The sequence below is a fragment of the Pogona vitticeps genome, chromosome 1, assembly GCF_051106095.1.
Source record: "Pogona vitticeps strain Pit_001003342236 chromosome 1, PviZW2.1, whole genome shotgun sequence".
Taxonomy (NCBI): Eukaryota; Metazoa; Chordata; class Lepidosauria; order Squamata; family Agamidae; genus Pogona; species Pogona vitticeps.
Window position 1 is genome coordinate 249,787,553 of NC_135783.1, and position 26,923 is coordinate 249,814,475.

At 43.6% G+C, this 26,923-nt stretch overlaps 1 protein-coding gene and 1 long non-coding RNA gene across 2 annotated transcripts; one reads left to right on the plus strand and one right to left on the minus strand.

Annotated features, from left to right (window-relative positions):
* Positions 1 to 95: 95 nt before the first annotated feature.
* LOC140703073 (uncharacterized) lies at positions 96 to 20,728 on the plus strand. Its single transcript, XR_012082385.2, has 2 exons — positions 96 to 235; positions 19,151 to 20,728. It is a non-coding gene; the product is annotated as an uncharacterized LOC140703073 (long non-coding RNA).
* A 1,864-nt stretch (positions 20,729 to 22,592) lies between these two features.
* LOC110074207 (interferon-induced transmembrane protein 1) lies at positions 22,593 to 26,615 on the minus strand. The gene is made up of 2 exons (XM_020784196.3): positions 26,271 to 26,615; positions 22,593 to 23,288 (listed from the first exon to the last, which is right to left on the minus strand). The coding sequence occupies exons 1-2, from the start codon at positions 26,523 to 26,525 to the stop codon at positions 23,124 to 23,126; spliced, it is 420 nt and encodes a 139-aa protein (XP_020639855.3). The 5' UTR covers positions 26,526 to 26,615; the 3' UTR covers positions 22,593 to 23,123.
* Between the last annotated feature and the right edge of the window lie 308 nt (positions 26,616 to 26,923).

A 26,923-nucleotide genomic window follows, 5' to 3' on the forward strand; every position in this document is an offset into this window, starting at 1 on the left:
GGTCCCGAATTTAAGCGGCGGGCGAAGCGGGGCGGGCCTCGCCTCCCCTGGCCTCGCCTCCGATGGACAGAAAGGAGAGCCTTTACGGGGGGGCAGCGGTGGATTCCGGGAAAGCGAGAGGCAAGGAGCTGCCAGCAGAAACTGAGGGAAACGAAATTGTTTGGTGGGTGGATGGACTGAAGAAACGAAAGCGAGAAATCTCGGAGGTATTTTGTGGAAAACAGGACGAAAATGGGTAAGCTGACTTCCTGCCAAGAAGTCGCATCAACTTAAAAAGCTCTACCAGTACTGTTAAGAAACAACTGAAAAGCATAAGGCCACTGCGACCCGGAATAATGTTTCGCCTGTTTTGTGTCGCGTTATCAGTGACACACTATAACACAGAGATCCTGGGTCCTTCACCTCATGGCTTTGCAAGGGCGAAAACACATGCAACCGAGGCACACACTCTTTTTTTACGTGGAATGGTCCCCAAACCAAGGTCCAAGCATAGACTTCAACACAGAAATTATGGACTTCTTGGTGCACGACTTAGCAGTGGTGCAAAAAGATGGCTTCCAAGCATGGATCCGATCCTCATGGATATACATGAGTTTTATGCGAGGTCTCCCCCAATCCTCTGATAAGTCATAGGCCCCATCTTTGCCCACAGACTACACCACAGGAATCATGGGTCCTTCAGCACTTGACTCTGAAGTGGTGCAAAGGCAGCTATCCAATACACAGATCCTCATGGATCTACATGATTTTTATGTGGGATCTGCCCTTAGCCACTGTACCATCATAGGTCCCTTTTGTACCCACAGACTACAATACAGAAATCATGGGTCCTTCAGCTCATGACTTTGCAGCACAAAAACATTGATTCAAGGCACAGGTCCTCATAGATCCACATGATTTTAGGTGGGATCCCTCAAAAATGACCATGAAGCTGCAGATCCTATCTGTGCTCACAGATTAATCCATAGAAATCACAGATCTTGCAGCACATGGCTATGGTGGAAAAACCTGGATCTTCATGCAACCATGTGGTTTTTAAATGAGATCCTCCCTGAGCCACCGTCAAAACACAGGACCTGTCTGTGCCCACTGACTACAGCACAGCAATGATATATAATCGTTCCTTTGGTGCATTGCATCACAGTGACATAAAAATATGGATCCCAGACATGAATCTTCATGGATCCACATGACTTTTATGTGGGATCCAACTCAAATCACTCTCCAATCACAGGTCCCATCTGCTCCCACTGACTACAATCAAGAAATTATTAATTCTTCTGCACATCATTTTGTAGTGGTGCAAAAATATGGATCTGAGGTGCAGATCTTGTGGATTGACATGACTTTTACATTGGATCCTCTCCAAGCCACCATAAAAAATAGATCCCATATGTTCCCACTGACTAATTACTATAAATCAAATAACCTTCAGTGCATGGCCTTAATGTGATGTCAAAGCACCAGTCATCATGGATCTATATGATTTTCTCACAGGAATCTCAACAGACCACCATTAAGTTGTAGATTCCATCTGTGCCCAAAGATAAAACCACAGAAATCACAGATCCTTCAGCACATGACTTGGCTAGGATGCAAATACCTTGGCTCCTCAGGGACCCACATTATTTTTGCATGAAATCCACCTCAAAACCCTGGCAAATTATACATTCCATTTCAGCTCATAAAATACAACAGAGAAATCACGGGTCCTTCATTGCATGGCATTGCAGAGGGAGAAAAAAAAACCCTGAATACTCTGAAATCATAGGTTCCATTTGTGCCCACACGCTACGCCATAATGGAATCCATTAGCACACATCTTTGCAGTGGCACAAAAACAATAATCCAAGTCATGGATCCTCATGAACCCACAGAGTTTGTACATGGGATCTGCTCCAAACCACTATCAAATCATACCCCATTTATGTCCACAGGTGATAGCCCAGAAATCATGGATCCATCAGTGGATGGCTTGGCAGTAGTGCAAAAACTTTGGTCCAAGGTGTGGATCCTCATGGCCCTTCAGGATTTTTACATGGGGTCTGCCCCAAACCACTGGAAAATCATAGGTCCCATTTGTGCCCATAGAAATCGTGGGCCCTTCAGTGCTTGGCTTTTCAGTGGGAAGAAAAAATAATGGATTTTAATTTTTTTTTTAAATTTCCAAAACAAATACAAGAATACAAAATACTTACTAATACAATCTAAAACACAGTGCACCACCATAGCCACAGGATCCATTGGAGCAATACTTTTATTACGAACCTCCTTTCCAAAATTATGTTGCTTGTTGCTTAGAGGCTTTCTGCTTTCCTTTTACTAATACAAATTCAATAAATCTACCCCAAATAGCATAAAAATATTTGAACTTATTTCCCCTCTTTCCATCTTAAGTTCAGTAGTCAATGTATTATTTAATGCAATGTCCCATACTTCATTATACCAATCTTCTAATTCAATATCATTTTTATCTTTCCAGAATCTAGCTATTAATATTCTAGCACTTGTCATAAAATTAGAAATCAATTCCTTTGAGCCATAATCAAGTTCTATCTTATAAAAAATTGACAGCAAAGCAATTTTAGAATTGAATTCGATATTTTTTCCAAATATATCACATATTTCCTTAAAAATCAATTTCCAAAATTTCTGAATCAATTTACACTCCCACCACATATGACAATACGTGCCAATTTCTTCATCACATTTTCAGCAGGCCTTAGAATAGTCTGAATTTATTATATTCAATTTCACCGGAGTTATGTACCAACTTAAACAATTTTTTTAAAAAAAAATCCTTTATTCTTGTGTGTGTTTTTTTCTTTTTTATGACTTTTGTCTTTTTTTAATTGCCATATTGTTATATATACTGTATTGCCATCTAGGGTCTTTGAGATTTGCAAGTTTTAAGTTGTAAACCATTCAGAGTAGTGCATGTATTATTGGGGTGGTATATAAATCAAATCATATCAAATAAATGAATAAATAAACATATATACTGTGCTTGCTTGGTTGTAGTGCAGTTCCAGTTCAAAAGATGCAATAGCTGTAATGGATTAGAATTTGATAGAAGTATATTTCCATAAGTAGAGCCCTCTTCTGTTGGCTGACCTCAAAGAGGTGCTGGGCAGAATGATCCACCAGCAGAACTGCTCTACTGGCAGAGTAGCCTAAAAATAGACTGGAGAAGGAGATAAGGTGGGGGGGAGAAAGAGCTCAGTTATTTCTGATCCAAACCTCCTTCAGCCCAGGTACACAGCCACAATGATGGCACAAAATTAGTGTGTGGTTCATTTCCAACATCCTCAGGCTGGATGCAGTTTGAATTCAGCAGGACAAGTTTAACTCCTCTAGTATCCCTCATCTGATTATTAGCCATCTTGTTCAGGAAGAACTGCACTGTTAATCAGGCGTGAATCCACTGTTGTTACTGTTAGAGGCTCTGCAGGAGTTTTCAGGTATGACCATCCCAATTAGTTCTAAACCTGGGATGGACAGTTGTGGTCCTCCAGATGTTTTAGATTTTCACAACCATAGCCCCACACACACACACACACCATTGGCTAAGGCTAGTGAAAGTTGTGCACCAGGAGGATCTGAAGGACTACAATTGCCAATTCCTCTTCTAAATTTAATGAGGGTACCATGTGTGCTCTCTGCACGTGTCCTGCATAAGAAGATATGCAAATTCTGCATATGATGTATTCCAAAAACAGTGTCTGAAAGAAATATAAAGAAAGAGGAACTCTGGCCTGATAAAACTACTGGTACTGATGACATTGTTGGCTATATCATTTGGGCTGATTTGTGGGAGTACTATAGCATTATTTTATACATTGTGTGGGTTGAATCAGGGTCCATGTTAAAGAAGGATCTTGCAAGTTCCTATCTATGTAGCATATGTCTGTAACTGCAAGCAGTTTTTCAGATTAGCAGGTTGTGACATTGTTTCCATGGGTGCTTGGAGCAGGTCTATGATCTTATTTGTATAGGAATTGCTAGCCATTTTGCTAGCATAGCGTAAGTGTATTTCCAGATTTCATCTAAAGTTTGTATAGAACTGTACTCTTAGACTGAATTAAGACTAATTGAACATATTCATAGAATCCAGAGTTCTTTGTAATGAACCAGAATCTAATGAATGAGTGAGCGAGCTTTTATTTCTCAGAAACTAGCCCCGAAGCAAAACTGAATTTTGATGACAAAATTAAATGTGCTACATTCAGTGAAATCAATAGGATATCTGCTCTCAAAGACAACATTGTTCTGTAAGTTATGGGGAAAGCATGGGAAATCCACAGACTCTTTTGAAGAAAGTCGATGATCTGCCCTTTTGCATATGACAACACTGTTTGGTATGCTTTTGACTTAATGTTTTTAATTTCAAGAGATTCTTTGTTCATCCATTAATCCTAATTTTGCACTGGCAGCAGCTGTACAAGCTGCTCCCGAAATTCCTGTTCCTAGCTTTGTTTCGTGGGAAACCTCTAAGAGGAATCCAAGCAAGAGTCAACAATTGTCATTTGATATGGGCATAAACCCTCTGGTTCGGCAGTTTGTGCCATTGATTGATTGATTGATTGATTGATTGATTGATTGATTGATTGATTGATTGATTGATTGATTGATTGATTGATTGATTGATTGATTGCTGAACAGGCATTCAGCAATCCCCAGCCCTGCCTTGTCCACCAGGTGCTCACTTCAGCCGAAAAATTAACTCGCACAAACCACTGAAGTGGTGGCTCATGTCAATCTCTAATTGCTATTCAATATATCTTAAAAACTGAAAACATATCAACATTTTCCTGATGTTGTGTTTAAAGTAGATCCTAAATTAACAGAAAATAGGATGGGAATATCAAACAGGCTTCATGTATTAGAGGTAAGCTTGAAAGAGGATCTGGCAACCTTTTTCACACTTATGTGAAAATGGCATTCTGTAGGTAGGCAAGCTGAAAATGGGTAACATTTTTGTGTTCCAGTGATCTTCCTGTGGATTTGAGCTAGTAATTAGGATTTTTTTTAAAAGTTTAGCTTTAGAGAGCTGTTTCGAGTACTGTCATTTCCTGGACCAAATTCACTGCGTGCCTTTCTTCTGTTCTACAACAACGGTATCTTAGCCAGCTTCTCTCTGATGCTGTTTTCTTCTGTGTTGCAAAAGAGGCAAAAGATATAGCATCATATTGCCAAAATAATAATAATGAACTGGATTGAACCTCAGTGTTTCAGTTCAGTGTGTACTTTGGGGCCTTTTTTAAGGGCTAAAAAATAAATAAAAATACATAAAATTAATAATTATGGTACACAGTTTTGAAAAAAGATAAAACAATTTAGCCCCTTCTCAGATTGCTGCCTTGTCGTGGCGAAGGGACTTGAGTAATTCAGAGAAGCTATGGGCTATGCCATGCAGGGCCACCCAACTGGAGCAGGGGTCTCGAACACGCGGCCTGTGGGCCATTTGCAGACCACTGGATGATAGTTTGTGGCCCCCGCCTTGCCTGCCCCCCCTGAAATGCCCACACATCCTCTGCTGCCAAGAGTAAAAATAAAACCTCACCTCACTCACTGGCTCTCTCCCAAGACAGCACCTCTTGCACCCTCCTTCTGGAACTGCAGCCTGCCAGCCAGCCAGCCAGCCTGTCTGCCAGCTGGCAGGCTGCAGTTCCAGATGGAGGGTGCAAGAGGTGCTGTCTTGGGAGAGAGCTGGCGAGCGAGGCACGCTGTCGGCCCTTTTCGCCAAGCGCCTGAGCCACTGCCGAGCGATGCCTGAGAGCAGAGCTCATTCCTGTCCTGTCCTCGAAGAGCACCTCCAAGCCGCCAACAGCAGCAGCTGCTGCCACCGCCTCTTCCAGGGAAGCGGCTCTCTGGCTCTCTTTATTGGCACCCCTAGCACCAGCCCGGCCAGCGGCCACCTCAGCACCCAGTGGTGGTTCCTCCTCCTCCTCTTCGTCCTGCTTCAGCCGCCTTGGCTCTGGAGGCTGCCTGGGCTTGCCTCGCAAAGATTACTCCTCTGTCGTGGTGGGGGTAGCTGCTGTCGCTGAGTGTGCCTTTTTTTGAGGGGGGCCCTCAGAGGAAGATTGCCAGACCTCCCCACCCCATTCTGTTTAATTTTGCAGGTACCAGTGGGGGCTTTTCTCCTTTGGCAAGATGAATTCTGTGAGGGTTTTTTCTTTAAATTTTATGCCTCCTCTCCCCCGGCTAGACGGTTGCCGGCGCTCCCTCCCTTCTCTGCTTCTTCATCCTGCTGGTGGTGGTGGTGGTGGTTGTGGCTGACAACGAGGTCTCGCATACCCCCCTCCTCCTCGGAGCTCCAGCCGGGCTAAGGAAACTCCTGGCCAGCTTCCTCTGGCTCTTGCTCCACTTGGCGGAAAATCTGATGTGGCCCAGCCTCACTCAGACTCCAGCGGCCCCCCAGGTAAATTGAGTTTGAGACCCCTGTAGTGGAGAGTTCTGACTAAATGCGATCCACCTGGAGCAGGAACTGGCAAGCCAGCAGTATCTTTGTATCAACATACAGTATCAACTCCAGTATCTTTGCCAAGAAAACTCAATGGACAGAAACAAAAGGCTAAAAGATATGACACTGGAAGGTGAGCCCCTCAAGTTGGAAGGTGTCCAACATGCTATTGAAGAAGAGCGGAGGACAAGTACAAGTATGTAGCTCCAGAGCTAATAAAGTGGTTGGGCCAAAGCCAAAAGGATGCTCAGCTGCGGACACACATGGAAGTGAAAGGAAAGTCTGATACTGCAAAGAAAAATACTGCACAGGAACCTGGAATCTAAGATCTAGGAACCTTGGTAAGCTGGATGTGGTCAAACAAGAGATGGCAAGAATAAACATTGATATCCTGGGCGTCAGTGAACGAAAATGGACAGGAATTGGCAAATTCAATTCAGACGATTATCATATCTACTATTGTGGGCAAGAATCCCATAGAAGAAATAGAGTAGCCCTCATAGTCAACAAAAGAGTGGGGAAAGCTGTACTGGAATACAATCTCAAAAATTATAGAATTATTTCAACACGAATCCAAGGCAGACCTTTCAACATCACAATAATCCAAGTTTATGCACCAACCACTGATGCTGAAGAGGCTGAAATTGACCAATTCTATGAAGACTTACAATATCTTCTAGAACTGACACCAAAGAAAGATGTTCTTCTCATTCTAGGGGACTGGAATACTAAAGTAAGGAGTCAAGAGATAAAAGGAACAACAGGGAAGTTTGGCCTTGGAGTTCAAACCAAAGGAGGGCAAAGGCTAATAGAGTTTTGATAACAGAACAAGCTGGTCATCACAAACACTCTTTTCCAACAACACAAGAGGCGACTCTACACATGGACATCACCAGATGGGCAATACCGAAATCAGATTGATTATGTTCTTTGCAGCCAAAGATGGAGAAGCTCTATACAGTCAGCCACAATCTGGAGCTGATTGTGGCTCTGATCATCAGCTTCCTATAGCTAAACTCAAGCTTAAACTGAAGAAAGTAGGAAAAACCACTGGGCTAGTCAGGTATAATCTAAACCAAATCACTTATGAATACACAGTGGAAGTGAAGAACAGATTTAAGGAACTTGATTTGATGGACAGAGTGCCTGAATAACTATGGATTGAGGGCTGAAAATTATACAGAAAGCAGCAACAAAAACCATCCCAAAGAAAAGGAAATGCAAGAAAGCAAAGTGGCTGTCCAAGGAGGCCTTAGAAATAGCAGAGAGGAGAAGGGAATGTTACATACAGCACTGATGTTACCTGTCTATCATGGGTTTGGAGGGAAAGTTCCATCCTATGGGGAATGGAAGGCGGAACATCAGGAGGAGGGGCTGTACTGTATATATATGGGGATCCTGTGTGGAGAAGTTTAGAAGCTGGAGGAGAGCTGAAGGAGAGCTGAGAGAAGAAGCTGGTGTGGGAGTCTGTGTGTCAGACAGGGTACTACTGTGTGTCAGTCAGTACCTACCTGATAGGTTCAGGTGTCTTTATGGGTAGCCAGAACTGATAGGTTCAGGGTCTGTGCTTTATTTAAAGGTGTTCTGTGTGAACCAAACTGGTGTATGTATGATTGAGACTAAGCCACGTTACTGTATTTTATTCACTTGATCGTTTTATTTTTCCCTGTGTGTTATTTAAATAAACCTTATTCCTTTATTTGTTAAAAATCCATCCCTGGTCTGTGTGACTCCTTACAGGGAATGGTTGGTGGCAGCTTAGTGAAACTGTGGCCTATCCCAGTAGGTCTGGGGTTGTCACAGGGAAGCAAAATGCAAGGGAGATAGGGAAAGTTACAGAAAATTGAATGTAGGCTTCCAAAGAATAGTAAAGAAAGACAAGAGGGCCTTCTTAAATTAACAGTGCAAAGATACAGAGGAAAATAATAGAAAGGGTAAAACCAGAGATGTGTTCAGGAAAATTGGAGATATTAAAGGAATCTTTTGTGCAAAGATGGACATGATAAAAGACAAAAATGGTAGGGACCTCACAGAAGCAGAAGACATGAAGAAAAAGTGGCAAGAATACACAGAGGAATTATACCAGAAAGATCTGGATGTCCCAGACAACCCAAATAGTGTGGTTGCTGACTTTGAGCCAGAATCCTGGAGAGTGAGGTCAAGTGGGCCTTAGAAAGCATGGCTAACAACAAGGCCAGTGGAGGTGATAGCATTCCAGTCAAACTATTTAAAATGACACTGTTAAAGTGCTACACTCAATATGCCAGCAAGTTTGGAAAACTCAACAATGGCCAGAGGATTGGAAAAGATCAATCTATATTCCAATCCCAAAGAAGGGCAATGCCAAAGAATGCTCCAGCTACCGTACAATTGCACTCATTTCACATGCTAGCAAGGTTATGCTCAAAATCCAACAAAGTAGGCTTCAGTACTATGTGGACCGAGACCTCCTAGACGTACAAGCTGGATTTCGAAGGGGCAGAGGAACTAGAGACCAAATTGCTAACATGCGCTGGATTATGGAGAAAGCCAGAGAATTCCAGAAAAACATATACTTCTGCTTCATTGACTATGCAAAAGCCTTTGAATGTGTGGACCACAGCAAACTATGGCAAGTCCTTAAAGAAATGGGAGTGCCTGGCCACCTTATCTATCTCTTGAGAAATCTATATGTGGGACAGGAAGCAACAGTTAGAACTGGATATGGAACAACAGATTGGTTCAAAATTGGGAAAGGAGTACGACAAGGCTGTAAATTGTCTCCCTACTTATTTAACTTATATGCAGTCATGCGAAAGTCAGGACTGGCTGTATCCCAAACCGGATTTAAGATTGCTGAAAGAAATATCAACAACCTCAGATACGCAGATGATACCACTTGCATGGCAGAAAGTCAGAAGGAATTGAGGAATCTCTTAATGAGGGTGAAAGAGGACAGCACAAAAGATGGTCTGAAGCTCAACATCAAAAAAACTGAGATCATGGCCACTGGTTCCAATACCTCCGTGCAAATACAAGGGGAAGATATGGAAGCAGTGACAGATTTTACTTTCTTGGGCTCCAGATGGTGACAGCAGCCACAAAATTAAAAGATGCCTGCTTCTTGGGAGGAAAGTGATGACAAACCTAGACAGCATCTTAAAAAGCAGAGACATCACCTTGCCAACAAAAGTCCGCATAGTCTGACATAGGCTGACTGCCGAAGAATCAATGCTTTTGAATTGTGGTGCTGGAGGAGGCTCTTCAGAGTCCCCTGGACTGCAAAGAGAACAAACCTATCCATTTTGAAGGAAATCAACCCTGAGTGCTCACTGGAGGGACAGATCCTGAAGCTGAGGATCCAATACTTTGGCCATATTATGAGAAGAGAAGACTCACTGGAAAAGACCCTGATGTTGGGAAAGTGTGAAGGCCAGAGGAGAAGGGGACGACATAGGATGAGATGGTTGGACAGAGTCATTGAAGCGACCAACATGACTTTGACCCAACTCCTGGGAGGCAGTGGAAGATAGGAGGGCCTGGCGTGCTCTGGTCCATGGGGTCACAAAGAGTAGGACATGACTAAATGACTAAACAACAACAAAACGATATCTGAAAGAGTTTCTGACTTACAGTGACTGAACAAGAGAAACTGAAAAACCAGAAGTGAAAAAACTGAAAGCCTCCACCACCTCCCCAAAGCCAGATCAGAATGGTAAAATCAAGGTAGTCTGAGGTGGCCTGATTATTTTAGTTGGCGTGCATTCGAAAGGATTTGAGCTCTGATTGTGCTATAGAAAAATAAACTCTGAGCACTAAGCTCTGGATGTGGTACATCTAATTGCAAAAATACTGTAAGCAGATGTGTTTGTTTTTGTAGTTAGGTGTACCACTTCCTGAGCTAGTAGAGTATATCTGGCTCTAGCTGGTAGATCTGAGAATTCTTGTGAAAAACAAACCACAATTTGTACGCCTGGACTGCGGCATTGACATCCACATTGCACATTCACTAGCTGAGGTAGATTACATTATACTGTAGATAAAGATTTGTTCATGTCACGTACTTATGCATTTGAATGTCCTTTGAATATTTAAAATTCTGATATTCAACACATGTGTATCCAGGTACAGTATTTTGAAACTAAAAAAGTGCACTGTATCTTTAAACAGAAAGAACAAAACAAGACCATAAAAATAGCAACAAAAAAGCAACAATACTGGTAAAAGCAGAGCAGAAAACAGTTAGCAACATAAATCAGTAACATCTCAACAAGAGAAGCAGAAAACTTTTTTCACATGGCACTGAAGTTGACACCAAGTTAACTTCTTTTTGGAGCATGTTGGACACACACACACACACACACACACTCCTACTTACCACCCATCCATAGAAAGCCAGGAGACTAGAAGAAAGGCTTCTAAATATAGTCCCAGTAGACTAGTGTGGAAAAAAGTACACTAGTCATAAGCAGTGCAAGTCTTTAAAGTTAAGTACTAGTACTTTGGATTGTGTTTGGAAATGGACTAGAGGTCAAGGGAGTAATTTAAGTATTGATGATCCCAGTGATTAGTCCCAGTTAGTAGTAGCTTTGAAACTAGTTTTTTAAACTGGCCAAACTCCACAGGTAATCTTCAGAGGTAACCCTATATGCAGTGCATCATAGTGGTCAAATCTAGAGGTTACCAGAACACGGATGCATGTGACTAGCCTGTAACTATCTGCAAAGAAGCACCACAGGTATCTCACCAGCTTTGGCCGCTGAAAATTCTCTACGCCACCCATGCTACTTCGGTTTACATAGGTCCAGAGCCAGATGGTCCATTAGGTAAAAAGAAGTGAACACTTCAGGTATGGTAAAAACTGTGTCACTCCCCACCTCTCATTCCTAACAGCTTGAGTTTCTGGAACTCGTCAGTCCCCAAATGTTTTGCCCTTAAAGGCAGACATAATAGGTGGAGTGGGCCCAGCAGATCTCCAAAGCTGCCACCATGGACTGTCTTCCCAAGGAATATCTGGCTGTAAGAAAGGCTTGACTCATCACAGCTAAGATTTTGAACCTGCCCAAGTCCTTGGTGGGAGTTTATCAAACACATTTGGGAGAACCTAAGTTGCAGAAGATGGCTCTGAGTGTTATATCATACCTTCCAGAATAGCTTGAATACTATTTCCTGGATCAAATGAACTAAAGACATCTCTATTTTATCACGATTTTGTTGGCCTTCACCCATTGCCTTGGCATCTCTGTTAACTAATCTGAAACAGTGGTAAAAGAGAGGGGAATGACAGCTCACACCAGATTCGCTGATGTGAACTTCACTCAGCAAATGTAGATGTTGAAAAGCACAAAAGAGAAAATGAAAGGGGGTATGTGGATAACAAAACAGAGTGTTGCATGATGGCACCACCTTCTGGAACTAACTCTTCAACAGGAGTAAAGCAAACAAAATACTCTGTTCTGAAGTCCAACACAGACAGCATATCCAGAAGGAGACCCTCATGGTGGGCAGTCTCAAACGGTGTCCAAGAGAACTGTTTTTCCTTTTCCAGCAGAAATTAGGTAATCTGCTTGGATTTTTCATTTCACTTTCAGGCACTTTCTGAACAGAAAAAGGTGCTCCACTGATAAGCTGGAGCTGCTGCAGTTGCCACTGCCTCTCTCTTCCCCTTTCCTTGGCAAGCTTGGTAGTTGTCTGAGGATCAGGGGAAGCAGAAACAGTCATGAAGAACATGCAGATGATTAAGGCTCTTTGTGCCTTCCTGCCCAAGCTGAAGACTACCATTTCCCTCCAATACAAGTGTAGGCAATACTTTCATAAATGACTGAAAAATTAATAATCATAAAACCTGTTAGCTTCTGTTAATCAGGACTGTCAGTTTCTTCAGTTTGTACCAGTTGAAAGAACTGAAAGTCTCAAAAGTTCATGGCAAGAGGGATTTTACCAGGTGTTTTGTTTAGATGTAAATCAAGAAAGATGCAGGCTGCAGTAGAGTTTTGTTTTTGGGTTTTTTTGTTTTGTTTTGTTTTGTTTTTTAAATTACAGGTGAGGAAGCTGTAAATTGGGTATCTGTGATCTTGTCTGGTGTCCTTTACTTCTCTTGCTATATTTGTTTTTAAAGAAGATGACGGCAAACCAAAATCTTCTAATAAGACAGGTTTATTGTCTAACAAGTCATTGGTCTCAACTGTGTCCATGTTATACAGTATGTTTCTTCTTTCAACAACAAATCAGAAGTCTTAACCTTTGTCAAACAGGGTAACTCTCCACGAAATGAAATGAAAGTGGAGATGAACTGGTAAGTCCATGAGGCTCTTTTTGCCTGGTGCCCGAAGTGTCTGGTAGAACGTCCATCAAAGCGAGGGACGCGGGTGGTAAACCCAACCCCCTTCTGGCTCCCAGACTTTCTTGCCCTCGTTCCGTCTCACTGGGGGTCTGAAAGGACTGGGCCCACGGGATCTCCCAACTGGCTCCATACATCTCCTTTGTTCTTTTGCTTGTTCTTCCCTCTTTAGCCAAGCTTTATATTCTTTCTTTCTTTCCCTTTCCTCTGTTTCCCCCCCCCCCCCCCAGTATGGTGGTTTCCTATATATCTGTCTTCACCATTCTTTCTCTGCATATTTTGTGACACCTGGGACTCTACCCATTCCCCTGTCCAAGGATTTTCTTGTATTATTTCTACTAACTCTTCTTTTTTGCTCAGCTATATCCTCCTCAGCCCAACATACCTCCTTCTCCTCTGTCCCAGAACTAACTTTTTTCTCCCTGTCACCTTCCTTCTTCTCCCCCCCCCCTTTTTCCTGCCCAATTGACACCCTCTAGTGTCTCTGTACTTATTTTCAGCCGTTCCAATCCTCTTTCAGTGGTTTCTGTGTTATCTTCCCTTTTCTTAGTGTGAGAGATGGATGGTACGCCCTCTTTTGGATTACTCCCAGTCTCACAGTATCACACCCCAGTTCTTCAAACACAGAAGCACAGGCCTGTGCACACACCTCCTTGCGTGGCCTTCCTCTGGAACGACATGTTTCTGCTCGGCTGGGGGAAAGGGCGACACAAAAAACCTGCAGTCCTCCATCTAGGAACTGGGGGTGAAACTCATTGGATTGAGCCAATTAGGGCATAATTAAACTCAAAATAATATTACCTAGTGATGTTCCACTGATGTAGAGAGACCGTATGCCTTCTTGCTGGTTCATAAGATGCACATTCTTGTTGGAATGTCCCCAGAGACATTGTGTACCTTTACACCTCCATGGTGTTCATAACCAGCCCATAATTACAGAAAAGTCCACTAATCACTGTATTATTTAAAATCAGCGTATGAAGCAATCAGTTCTTAGTCTAGGTCGTGCTTTGGCCTTCTCCTTTCTCACTTTCTCTATCAATAGTACCACGTGGTATGCATTGGTAGTAGGGCAGCCTGTTAATGCCTCCTAGCTTTCAAATGATTTTATTGCAAAAAATAATTGCAAAAATTAAACAATATGGAAAGCTGAAGAAGACAAGCAGGGAGCATGCATGAGTAATGTCAGATTTACATATACACTAAGTGAACTGCAGAGTAGGGCCTCAGACTGAGGGCTCTAAATATAACTTTTTATAACACAAAAATGTATAAAACAAAAAAGATGTGTATAGATTTGTTGTAAAGTAAAAAAATTGGTAATACTTTAGGACACCTTGAAATGGACAAAGTTTAGTGCCCCCGTGGATCTTAATTGAGCTCCGTGCATGAGGAGTCTCACCTCCAGCTTAGAGCAAGCTCTACAACTCAGTAAAACTGTCTTGTTTTGTGCTGTCAAGTGGGAACCAGCTTATAGTGACTCTAACAGGGCTTTCAAGATGAGTGAGATATTTAAGGAGTAGCTTTATCAGTTCCACATCCCCAGTGAATTTCCATGGCTGTGTGGGGATTCGAACCTTGGCCTCCTGAATCCTAGTCCATTGCTTCATCCAGTACACTTCACTGGGTATCCTAAACATAGCTTAGGGCCTACAAGTCAACTTTTTTTCTCCTTTGGTCAGTCTACATTATGTGTATTTGAAAAATCAAATTAAATTGTTTAGTAATCTGACACAGACAATCCAGACCCAATTTTGTATATTGCAGCTGGAGTATTTCGAAATGTAATGGGACAAAAGAAGGAAATAATAGGTCACAGCGGATCTAAGAACCTCTTTAGTTTCTTTTCCTGCCAGCTAGTTTTGTGTTTCTTTGATTTTGCTCTTTTGTTCAATAGCTGATAGTTATAACATGTTTTCACATGAAGGTCAAGGGAGTTTACATGCATCTTTGGCTTCAGAAATCTGATTAATTTATCAGATGCCAAAGAGACAGCCTTTTTGTCAAAGCAGCTCAGATGGAACATGCACTGGCTTGCTGCTCTCCTTCCTGTGTTTGGAATGGTGCAGGAAGGAAGAGTTGAAACAGAGGAATTTCCCTTTTCATTATGTGGCCAATTCCAGCATTACTCTTCTCTGATCATTTCCAGGATCTACTTTCTTCCTTACTGAAAAATGTCATAAGTCACAGGCTCTGAATTGGATGTAGATCTCTTGATGTGTGGTATCCATGTGCACAAAAGTTGGTTTTATAGTTTGGGCTTTGCCTCTGGGTCCTTGCCAAGAATGCTGCCCACTGCTTGATTCCAAAACTGAACACATCATTCACAAAGAAAGAAACATAAACCAAAATCAATGGAGCAAGTTTTCCATGGCCATTTCCTGTTTATGCATGCACCCACATACATACATACACAAACACAAAAGACTGGTTTTAAAGTTGTATACAGTATTTGAAGCTCCTTTCTTATGGAAAAGAATTTGTTATTTGAAAGCAAGGTGACTTTCAGATTCTGATTTCCTCCCCCCCCCCACCAGTCTTATAAGATTTACAGACCTCCCAGGTAAAGAGAAAAGATTCCATGATTTGTCATAGCTGACATTATCCCAGTAAAGGGTTACCCTGTTTCCCCGAAAATAAGACCTAACCTGAAAATAATATATGCAGCAACCTGAAGAAGATGACATGACTGTATTTGAATAAATGTAGATTGTCGCGTATAGAAAAAAAATCCCCTGAAAATAAGCCCTAATGGAGCAAAAATTAATATGTATAAGAACCTGTCTTATTTTCGGGGAAACACGGTAATACCAGAATGGAACCAAATAATCCAGCAGAAGCTGTTTGTAAACTCATCTGGGTATCTCACTAGAAGTGTCTTCATTGTTGCAATAATTCCAGACCACTCCAGAACTTCTTAATTTTGTACAAGTTTAATTTATTTACATCATTTCTAGGTTCCATATGAAAAACATAAGAATCCAAAAGTATCACAAACATGTAACTTTTGAGAAGTCACAGACATGTTGCTTTATCTTGCAAAATCATCCTTATAGCTATGAACAAAGCTGTAGGCAAATGCTTAAAAGGTGAAGTTATACAATACAGTACTTAGGAGTGTTAAAATACAGGAGCATCTTTATGAAGAGTACAGATTCTTTCAAGAATAAAAATGGACAATAAAGCGCTTCTAGCCTAATAAGGCAAAGAGTATTTCTTGAGAACATTTCATTTAAAAGTAAAAAAGCAATATAGCTTCAAAAGCTTTCTTAAAATTACATTAAAGCGCATCGGAGCTGTTATAATCTGAAAATGCAAAATAAAAAAAGCATTATTTAGCTCTAAGCATGTAACTGACACACCGAAAAATATTTTCTCCAAAAGAGAAAAGTTCACCTGGCCTTTATCGATGTTATTCCCATGGTTATCTCCTGGCTGTTCACAGTTTATCTGCATCTTCCCACTTCCCACCTGCAAAAAGCAGGTGACCTTGGTTCTTGGGAGATGTTCTTCAGGAGATGATTTCTACCAGATGATCTCATAAACATGATAGAGGCCTCTATTTAAATACACTCAGTGTTTCTTAAACAAAACATTACGACACTGAACTTTGACTTTCACATGGGTAAGCGATGTCAGCTTCTCCAGAGAGCTGTGGGTTGATTCAGCTGGGGAACAGCCAGCTCCTAGGCAAGACAGCTCCTAGTTGGGAAAATGCCCCCACTCGGAGTACTTCCTTAACACCATATTTATTTATTTATTTATTTACTTGATTTATATCCCGCCCAGCTGGTATAATAATTATTTGGGCAGTATAATACATTTTGAATGCCATCTTCCTGCATTATGCATGTTCTATATTTCCCAGTCAAACTCCATATATATTTTTCCTGCCACCTATTTCTGTTAAAAATCCCACATTGAGGCTTTCAGACGAATCTTTCGTCCCCAAAGGACTGTAGGAGAGTCAGTCAGCCTGTTCCATTGCTGAGATTTTTCCCTGAGCCGATCGGCAAGACTCTGGTTTCACTTTCCCCTTGAAGGCTGGAGGACTGACCCATCCCACAAAGCTACTGTATTGCAGAGCGAATTTCAGGAGTAGTTTTGTGGGCCAGTGCATTGTACTTGAAAGCAACTTTTTGCTTTTGAGGCTTGGATATCTGTTTCTGAGCATACAGTTTGAGCATATATCTGCTGTTGGTGTTTATACCTATCCCTGTGCAACACAGGATGCATGAGCAAGCACAGGTCAGCAGCCACATGTCATGGCCTGCCACATGCTGAACCCAACTGCTGTGCTTTTCTGCGTTGTTTTCTTTGGCACAGATTAATAAAAAGGTTTTCATTCTTATTAATAGAATATGTGATGTAGGTCAACAGTGGCACCAATTATCTTCCTGCTCCGTGTTTTGCACAGCTTTATCTTTGCTGCATTCATCATGTTGGCCCTCAAGATGAGGACACTGGAGGGACACAGGGTAGGTCTTACTACACTTTATGGAGGCTGATTTAAATACAGGACTGTTGTCTTTATCACAGTGTGTTGCTATGTAGGAACATAAGAACCCAGCTCCATAGGCCAAGGGCTTATCTGCTGCTGCTGCAGCTTCTTCACAGTGCCAAATAAATGCATCTATAAGTCCACAATAATAAAGAGAGTCAGAAGAGGGAAGGTCGCCTTGGTAACAGAAATGAGGAATGCCTCCTTACAGGAAGCAAACTTTCTCCCTCACATTAAGGAATTAGTAGTAATCATGTTAAAAGAAAACCTTCCTTGATCCCACCACAAAATACTCAACATTCCATTCTTGAGCAAGGTCCTTGCATGTCTAGTTGTGTCTCACATCTCGCCTTGCCAAGATTACACAAACTATTCAAATCAGCCTTCCTCAATGTGGTGCAGTCCAGATATTTTAGACTTTAACTCCCAGCATTCCTGACCATTGACCACAGGTAGAGATGGGGGTATTCGTATACAAAGATGGATATCCCTACACAGGTGGTGTTAACGAGGGTCCAGCCCCATGGGGCCAGACAGTCCACTCACTGATCCCACGCAGATGGCACAATTCTATGAATGGCTCCACAGCGCGCAGTCCGCTCGCCACTCTTCAACCTTGCAGCGAGGCTTGTCCTCCCACCTCCTGCCAGGAGTGGCGAGCGGATTGCACGCTGTGGAGCCATTGGTAGAACCACGCCGTCTGCATCAGATCAGTGAGTGGGCTGTCTGGCCCCATGGGGCTGGACCCTCATTAATGCCACCTGTGCTGGGATATGCGTATTTGTATACGAATACAAATGCCCTCGCGTCTAGTCACAGGCTAGGGCTGATGGGAGTTGAAGTCCAAAAAATATGAAGTGTCCCAGGTTGGGTAAAGCTACTCTCAATCCATTTCAATCAGCATCAAGCCAGTTTCAAGCTACGTTTCACACTCAAGAGAAAGAACTGGTCAGGAAGAGTTCAGTCCTATCAAATCAAATGTATCTCTCAGCAGCCTTTATATCATTAACCACATATCCATCTGGATTGGATGGTGTATGTACATCATTGTGGTTGTTATTATCTGCCATCAAGTTGTTTCTGATTCATGGAAAACCCATTAATTGGAGACCTCTGAAAGGTCCTTTCATTAATAGCCCTGCTCAGGTTTTGCAAATCCAAGGCCATGGCTTTCTTTGTCAAGTCAATCCATCTCAGATTTCGTTGTCCTCTTTTCCTGCTGCCTTCATGGATTTGTAACAGGATTCCTCTTTTCCAGTGAGCCTTGTGTTCTTTCGACAAGGCACAATAGTCTAATGGTTTTGCTCTTACCTCCTCTGACACTCAGAACCTCACTCCACGTTAAGGTGTGCATCCAAGAGGAGGAACAGGACAGGAGGCATCAGCCCTTCCTAAAGCGATAAGCCCAGGAAGTGGTGCTGTGGGACATCTACATCTGTGAGTTGTCACTAAGAGTGCCCAGCTTAGGCTGGAACAATTGTACCTACAGTATAGTTCTATGGTGACATATTTCTTAATGACATCTCAAGTGGGAGAATAAAATGCCCCTTTTGTGGGGGTGTCTTTGAAAAAAATACCAGACCAGAACACTGTAGCCGGGTTGCTGACAATCAGGAACAGGGGACTGCTTTGCTCTAACAGCATTTGCATTGCTGTTTAAAAAATAGTTTTTGAAGCCAATTCAAAGCAGCGATTATTGTTAATCAGGTCCTACTCTTAGGTACAAGAGTACTCTGGGAAAAAGGTCTGTGGACACATGGAATGAACTGGCCTACAGATATATAGCCTATGGACTGGATTACTGACCAGTGGAACGGCCTGCCTATGGAATGATGTCAAGGAAATATTTGGTTTGTTTCATACACAGCATTATCGACTGCTTCCTGTTAGTGAAAACGGCCGAGGAGTCCTTCCAGCCTGAACTTTTCCATGATACAATGAGCAAAAAAGAGAGAGACAAGATACATGATTGCCGTGGCAGCAAGGGCTCTGGTTGAGCTGGAAGACAATGCAACAGAATGGACAAGCTCCATGGCTGGATCCAGTCAGTGGCACCAGGCCCAGATACAAATCAAGTGCCACGGGACAAAGGGATGATTTACTTTTTGGGAATAAAATAAAGTGGTGAAATGCACTCCCCCCTCAGCTTGCCATCTTACCAACACAGAACTGAATTTTATGGGTGCAGATAATGAAGCTAGCCAGAAGGCAGGAGGATTAGGGGCATCAGTGGATCAATAAACAACTGTCTCTTGGGACACAGAATCACATTCATTCACACTCACATCCATGCTCACAGTGAGAGGCTTTTCAATTCACTTTTTCTCATGTACAGTAATTTTTATTTTTGCAGATTTTGACTACTCTGGGGCACCCTTAGCTTGCCTTGATTTTGAGCAAAATGTCAGTTTTTATAATGAGTTAGACCAATCCTTCTGGGAGATTCTACAACTCCCACATTGTTTCCTTTCTCACACACCTGATACGCAGGAGAGGCTCTCCTTCATGTCACCTCAGAATCAGAGGATAAGGTCCCGATTACACTGGTATAAGAACTGATATATGAACGGTGTTTAGCTGCAATTGCATCAGTTTCAAAAAGGTTGATAACACAACACACAATGGATCTTGTTCCCTCCCCTGCCTCCCGGACTCACGTTAATTTTATTTGGAAGGATTGTCATTTATTTTACTTGGAAGGATGTATTTTTATTTGGAAGAATGTTATTTTAGCTCGGGGCTAAATCAGGGTCTAATGCCCTGAATTGTTGAATGTGCCTGCCTCTCCCATTGTAAATTGCTCCCTGTCTGATCACCCTCTGACACCCTGCTCCTTGTCTCCTCACTCGCCCTCCCTGCTGGATCATGCCCACCTCTTGCGATCCAGCAGACATGGTAGGGAGGTAGTAGCAGTAACAATAGCCATGGTGAGGGGGGGAAGGAAGGAGGGATGGGCAGGCACAAGGAGACTGAGAGGAGGGGGAGAACACAACCAATCTAGTGCAGGACTGGAGGAGCAAAGAGCTGTCTTTGGGCAAAAAATGGACCAGAGACACAGATCCGCATGAATCCACATTTTTATGTAGTATCATCCCTCAAAACAATCTGAATCATAGGAACTATCTCTGCCCAGACTGGACAGTATTCTGAGGCAGAACCTATGTTAAAATCATGGGGATTCAGGAGGATCCATGCTCAGATCAGTGTTTCTGCACCATTGTAAAGCCAGGAACCCATTTCTGTTGCATTCTGTGAGTAAAAAATGGGAACAGCTGGCACATTCTTAAAGGGACAGAAGCAGCTAGGCTTTCTAAAAGGACATGCAACTTAGCCCTTTCTCTCCCTCCTTCCTCTTACCACAATGGTTGGGGCAAGTGGCCAGCGTAAGGGCAGAATGGGCAAGCTTCAAGTGAAATGATTTTAAAAGCCTGAGTAGACCCCAAAATATAGCTTAAAATGTACAAAAAAAAAATTCCCAAGAGGAGTAGTGTAAAAATGCAAGGTTTTAACCATGATCTCAAGGAGACGCAGAAAGCGACTGATATACTATGTGAATGTCACATGACTTTAGATTGCAGCTAGAAGCTCCTATGCATATTGTGGGGTTAATCATTACTGTAGGTAAGCCCTTAGAGGGGGGCTTTTCAGTGGCAGTGTCCAAACTCTGGAACACCCTGACGCAGAACCTCAGTTCAGCTTCTCCTCTGCTCGCCTGTCTATGGATAGCAAAAGCTTTCTATAACAACAGGCTTTTAACTATCACACTGATTTCCACTCCTGTGTTGCAAGAGCAAGTAATCTGTGGTATTCCAAACATTGCTGGGAGTCAAACTCCCACTGCTCCACTCAGCCTGGCTAACGGTCAGAGATAACAGGAAGTGTATCCAAATATATCTTGAGGCCCACGGCTTCCTCTACCCTTGCTCTGTTGCTTTTAACTTGGCTGCTCTTTTTAACAAAACCAACAATAACGAAGTATCCTTAACAGCGACACGTTTATTTTAGTGTACAATTCCAGGGAATGCCAGGTTCTTCAGACACACTTCTCTTATTCTGGGAAAATAAAAGCAGATAAAAAATGTTTTTATTTGTTAAGACTGGTATTGAAACATGAAGGCTTACACACAGCTTTCATGACTAGTAGTGATTCATAAACCCTCTCTCCGTGGAACACACTGGCTGAACTATACTTTCTGTGAAGTAGTGCTCCCTTCTCCTTGTCCTGAACCAATCTGAGATACTGGAAGAGTTGGCCTCTGGTATTATAAAGAAGGGTGGAACATTTCTTTCCATCCATTTCCCTTCATATTACCCATGAATTCATAAACCTTGTGGCACATCCTTTCCTCTTTAGTCCTCCACTCCCCTTGACCCAAATATTCCTCATAGAGAAAGTGCTCCAGTTCCCTTAAAAATTTAACTGCCCCCATTTCTCTTTGAGTTCACAGGTATCCCCTCTTACAGAACTGAAAGGGTTCTTTGAAGTTACCTACTTCAACCCACACACACACTGGACACAAGAAACCTTGAATTAATGCACCCCGCAAAGATGTCTGCCTTTCCTCTCCAAACCTCTAGCAAGGTCAGTAGAGGCACTGCTGTTATGGGTTTTTTCTAGAATCACAGCCAATGCACCTTTTGTTTGAGCGTGCTGCACAACAGGTGTCTTCTCTGCTCTATCCAGCAACAAAAATATCCTCTTTCAGTAACACAAGCCACAAGTGAGATAGGTCATCATAAAACTGAAGGAGAGAATAGGGCTGGACCTCCAGCTTAAAAATAAGTCAGATTTGCATTCACCTATTTGTTTGATCCTATTTGTTTTATGACCACAAGCATTAAGCGGGTGGGCACAAGAATTCTGAGACAAACTGTTTCCACAGATGTGGCAGGTACCATTTAACTGGTTCCCATGACACCAACGTATCTCCCAAAGCCATGGCAAAACATTGGCCAGAGCTAAACTGTCCATACTATTAAAGCCACATTTAAGTCCTCTCCAAATGGATGTAGTTGCTGGAAAGATACCTGACAGGGTGGGGAGAAGGGGGCATCTGAGGATGGCTATAGCATCGATCGTGGGGGGGGGGAATGTGTAGGGTCTCTTCAAAGGCTCTAAGTGGCCACATCATACTAATTCTACACACAGGAGCTAGCCTTGCAGCATATGCACACATTTCAGGAATATGTTACCCACAGAGCTGGAATGCTTTCTGAGGTAGCTGGGGGCTACAGTTCTCTCCCTGTTCCCCATCCCCATTTTTTGGTGTGGTGTTAAACACATTCAAGAATAAAACAGAGACACTTCGCACTTTTCAATACAAATTTATTAAAGAGTAGTAGTGCAGACCAAGCCAAGCTCTACAATCATCTCTTGTTACAAAAGAATGCAAAAGATATAATACTGGAGAGAACTGATTTGCTGGCATGAAGCAGAGGAAGGCTAGAAAACCCTTCTGTCCTTGCATTCTCATGTGGATCAATCCCAAGAGGGCCTCCTAAATCTTCCCCTGCAAACCACACCAGGGTTTTTGGCATCTGTGGTATTCAACAGGAGGGAAAGGTGGCTGTTGAAGTCAAGGGTGTGGAGGCAGAAAGGCCATATGAAATGTGTAAAAGCAAAATTTGAAATGACATACTTCAAAAGTGGACAGAACACAAAAGGAATGGCTGTTAAGGTGAGGGTTGTTGCTCTTTGGCAATCAATTTTCCACAGAAAATGAATAACATAACAAACACCAAGAGATCATTCAGTGGGAGCTTGTCTGAAGCAAAGGAAGGTGGGCAAAGGAGAGGTACTGTCTTAAAAGAGCCATCACTTTGCAGCAGTTGAGTAGGTTTTATGGATTCAAATTCGTGACAGTAATGACCCCTCCAACTAGCAGGATGATGACGACAACGATGAGCAGGATACAGAACACGAGAGCCACCACATTCAGGGACTTGGCAGTAGACCCATAGCTGGCAGCACCACTGTGGTCACCAATCACTTTGCGATCCCTGGACTGTTTGGAGAGAAGAGAGAAAGATCAACTCTTGAAAGCAAACAAGAAGTTCTATCTCCCTGGATTTAGCATCAGATGGGAGGGGCAAAAAGATCCCTGGGGTGGAACCATTCATGAGGCAGTGCCCACACGGCTTCCTACCATCCACCTTATAGTGTAGACAGGAGAAATTAAGATTAGCCCAAAATTTTAATATTATGTCACTTAATCAGGAAGGATCAACAAGAAAAACTATTTCTGAGCCTGAAGAAACTTCCCCTTTGAAGGCACATCCTAACTATGGGAGAATTTAACTCTGTACAGCAAAAGGATAGGAACCTGCATAAATCTATGTTCCCTTGTTATGTCTAGAAGGCACAGAGGCAGTCCTGCCATGTTTTCAGTCTCTCCATACCTGTGCTGTTGTTTTTTTAAAAGTCATTAAAAAGGAGAAAAGATCTTTTTCAGTTTTTTTTAAAAACACATTTTTATAAGAAAATAATTTAGTGAAGAAATGTGATAGTTGGCCCTCCAAAGTGCAGGGCTGGGTATGTGTGTACTACTGTGATTGTTGCCTGGATTACTGTCAGATCCAGAAAAGGATGCACGTTTTAAATACAGAGCCTTCATGACCTCCTCACTAGTCTTGCTCCCTAAAACCACCACAAACGGAATCACTGCACTTTGAAAAGAGGAAGCGAGGTTAAAACCAGATATAGCGAATTACTTGTATTTAGAGCACCTGAATGTTGCAGAAAGAAATACATGGCAGGATGTGATTTAGAATTTATCTGGTGGTGGTTGTGACTGGACAATGTGCAGTCCAATCTTATAGGGCTTGACACAACTCAAGACTACTGAAATCCTAAACTAATGAGCACAAGAGTCAAGTGTAGGAAGGATACCTCATTTAATGGAGAGAAAGATCCATTCACAGATCTTGTTTCTCTGAATTACACCTGCAGACAAGGTCTCATCTGAGGGCTGCTGAGGATTTATATGTTTGCTGCTTGATAACAGCTCCCTCAAATGTTCACTTGCATGTGTGAACCCTCCATGGATATTATCAAACACTATGAGAATACAGCATTCCTTTTTTTATTTAGTCATTTCAAATGTTTAGCTGCCCTGCCATAAAAACATTCCCTTGTAAAGTGAAGTTTTGTGCATGTATAAACTGGTCTTGAGGGGAAAAAAAGAGTTGGGGGAAACATGACTCCTCTTCAAATAAAAAGCTACCCACAGGATTTCTCTCTGCTACAAACAAAACAAATCAGTATTGTGGAATCACAAGAGCTCCTGTTTACTTCATCAACTTTGGTCAAAGAGCAAGTTCACACACCCAAGAACTATCCCATAGAGAGAGAGAGCTAGGCTGCAGCTTTCTGCTAGGCCCGGTCCTTTGGGTTGCCTGCTCCTCTTACACTAGACTAGATTCAGATGAATAAGAGTTAAAATTGATGGAAGTAACCAATAAACGTGATGGTCCTGTGGGTTAAAACGCAGAAGCCCCTGTGCTGCAAGGTCGGAAGACCATCAGTCAACAAAGTGAGCTCCCGTTGCTTGTCCCAGCTCCTGCCAACCTAGCAGTTCAAAAGCATGTAAAAATGCAAGTAGATAAATAGGTACCACCACAGTGGGAAGGTAATGGCGTTCCGTGTCTAGTCGCGCTGGCCACATGACCACGGAAACTGTCTTCGGACAAATGCTGGCTCTACGGCTTGGAGACGGGGATGGGCACCGCGCCCTAGAGTCAGACACGACTGGACTAAATGTCAAGGGGAACCTTTTAAACCAATAAACAGTAAAGAAAGCTGACACGGGAAAAATTGATTTGTTTGAAATGTGGTGCTGGAGGCTTGGACTGCCAGAAAGAGGAACAAGTGGATCCTAGACCAAAGCAAGCCTGAACGATCTCTGGAGACAAAAATGACGAAAAAGAGGCTGTCCTGCTTTGGGCACATCATGAGAAGGCAGGATTCTCTGGAAAAGACAATAATGCTGCGAAATGTTGAAGGCAGTGAAAAATGAGTCATACCATGGAGTGGATTGACTCCATCAAGGAAGCCATAGCATTGAGTTTACAAGAGCAGAGCTGAGGAGCTGAGGACAGGACACTTTGGAGAGCGCTCATTCATCAGGTTGCCATAAATTGCAACAACATTACAGCAAAAAGCGCCTTGCTGAACAGTGTGGGGTAGCCACAGCCATGCTTGTTTTATTTTAGACAGCAAAAAAGTGGTGAGCAACAGTTCAGGAGAAGGAAGTTTAGCACCCTCCTCCTTTGGCAACTTTCCTCCTTTTTCGAAGCCAGAAGGAGGTCTGCTGATAATGAAGGAACGGGGGGGGGGGGAGGGAAAAGGGAGGAAGACCACACTCCCCTCCTCTTGGGGGGAGCTATCCTTCTTTTCTTGTGAGAAACAAGACATTTCCACCTTGGAAGTGAACAAGTCAGACGGCTGGCATTAAATGGGCAGGGGAGAGGGAGACTGCCTGAGGACAGTGCAGAGTGCCCTTGCCCTTCCTTTGCAGATTGGGCTGAGCGAAAGTCAGAGCAGAGCGACCTCCATCCACAGTGTTTGCAAACACTGCGCCTGCCCCCCCCCGGCCCACTCGCGCGGTTCCTCCCGCTGTCTCTGATTTGAACCCGAAGCCCCAAAACTCCGCTCCGGAACCCCGTGAAGAAACGGTGTCAAATCAGGAGTAGGCAACCCTCTTTCCTTCCCACGCCAGGGGGTGGCCACCGCCAGGCAGGCCCACACCCCCAAAGGCACGGGGGCATCCTAACACGCGCCGGCCACGGTGGTGGAGGGCTTCTGGGGAGGTTCCCTTGCGAAAGTCAGGGGCCCGAGCCACGTCTCTCTCTTCGGCGCCCCAATCCGCCGCGCCCCCCTTCAATGGATCAGGCGGTAACCTGAGGAATGCTTATTCGCACCAAGCCTCTCCCCCCACCCGGCCGGGTCGAGAGGGGCTCCTCCTAGGGAAGCGGATCGGGGCCCTCACCTTGATGGAAAAGACCAAGGCCATGAAGCCGAGGCAGCAGAAGTTCAAGTAGAGGGTGGTGAAGAGCGACCAGGCGAGGTGGTCGCGGGGAGGCACCACGTAGACCTGCGGCGACGAGTGCATCGGGATCACGGTGGAGCGGAGCGCCATGGCCGAGCCCGGGGAGCCCAACTCTTGCTCTTCCTTCAGCTCCTCGTAGCGCGGCAAGCCCCCGCTGCCCTGGACGGGGAAGGGAAACGGGGCGCCGGTGGCCATCTTCTCGGGCGCGGGGGGGGGGAAAGAGAGGTGAGCCCTCGTGTCTTCCCCTCCGCGACTGCCTCTCTCTTTCTTTCTCTCTCTTCCACTCCGCTTCGCGCCCGCCGAGGCTTTCTTTGAGCCGCGCTTGGATCGGGAGCGGGAAGAGCCGCGGGGGCGGAGCGGCCCGCCTTTTCTTGGGCAAGCGGGGGGGGGGGGGGGGGAAGGACGTAATTCCGAGGAATAGAAACCTGGCCGCCCTCCAGCTGTTCGGGAAGGGTCGCAACTTTTCCAACCACTTTCGGACGGATGTGCGACGCTGCAACCGGTTGCGCTTGGGAGTGTTTGAAATGCGTGTTTCAGCGGTGTGTGCCCGGCGAAGCGCCGTTTTATTAACCACGCATCAACATCGCACCCCA

Coding starts and splice junctions, on each gene's coding strand:
- LOC110074207 (XM_020784196.3), bottom strand. CDS start 26,525: ATGGCCACCGGCGCCCCGTTTCCCTTCCCCGTCCAGGGCAGCGGGGGC. Junction 23,289..26,270: donor CCTTGGTCTTTTCCATCAAG/GTGAGGGCCCCG, acceptor CTCTCCAAACAG/TCCAGGGATCGCAAAGTGAT.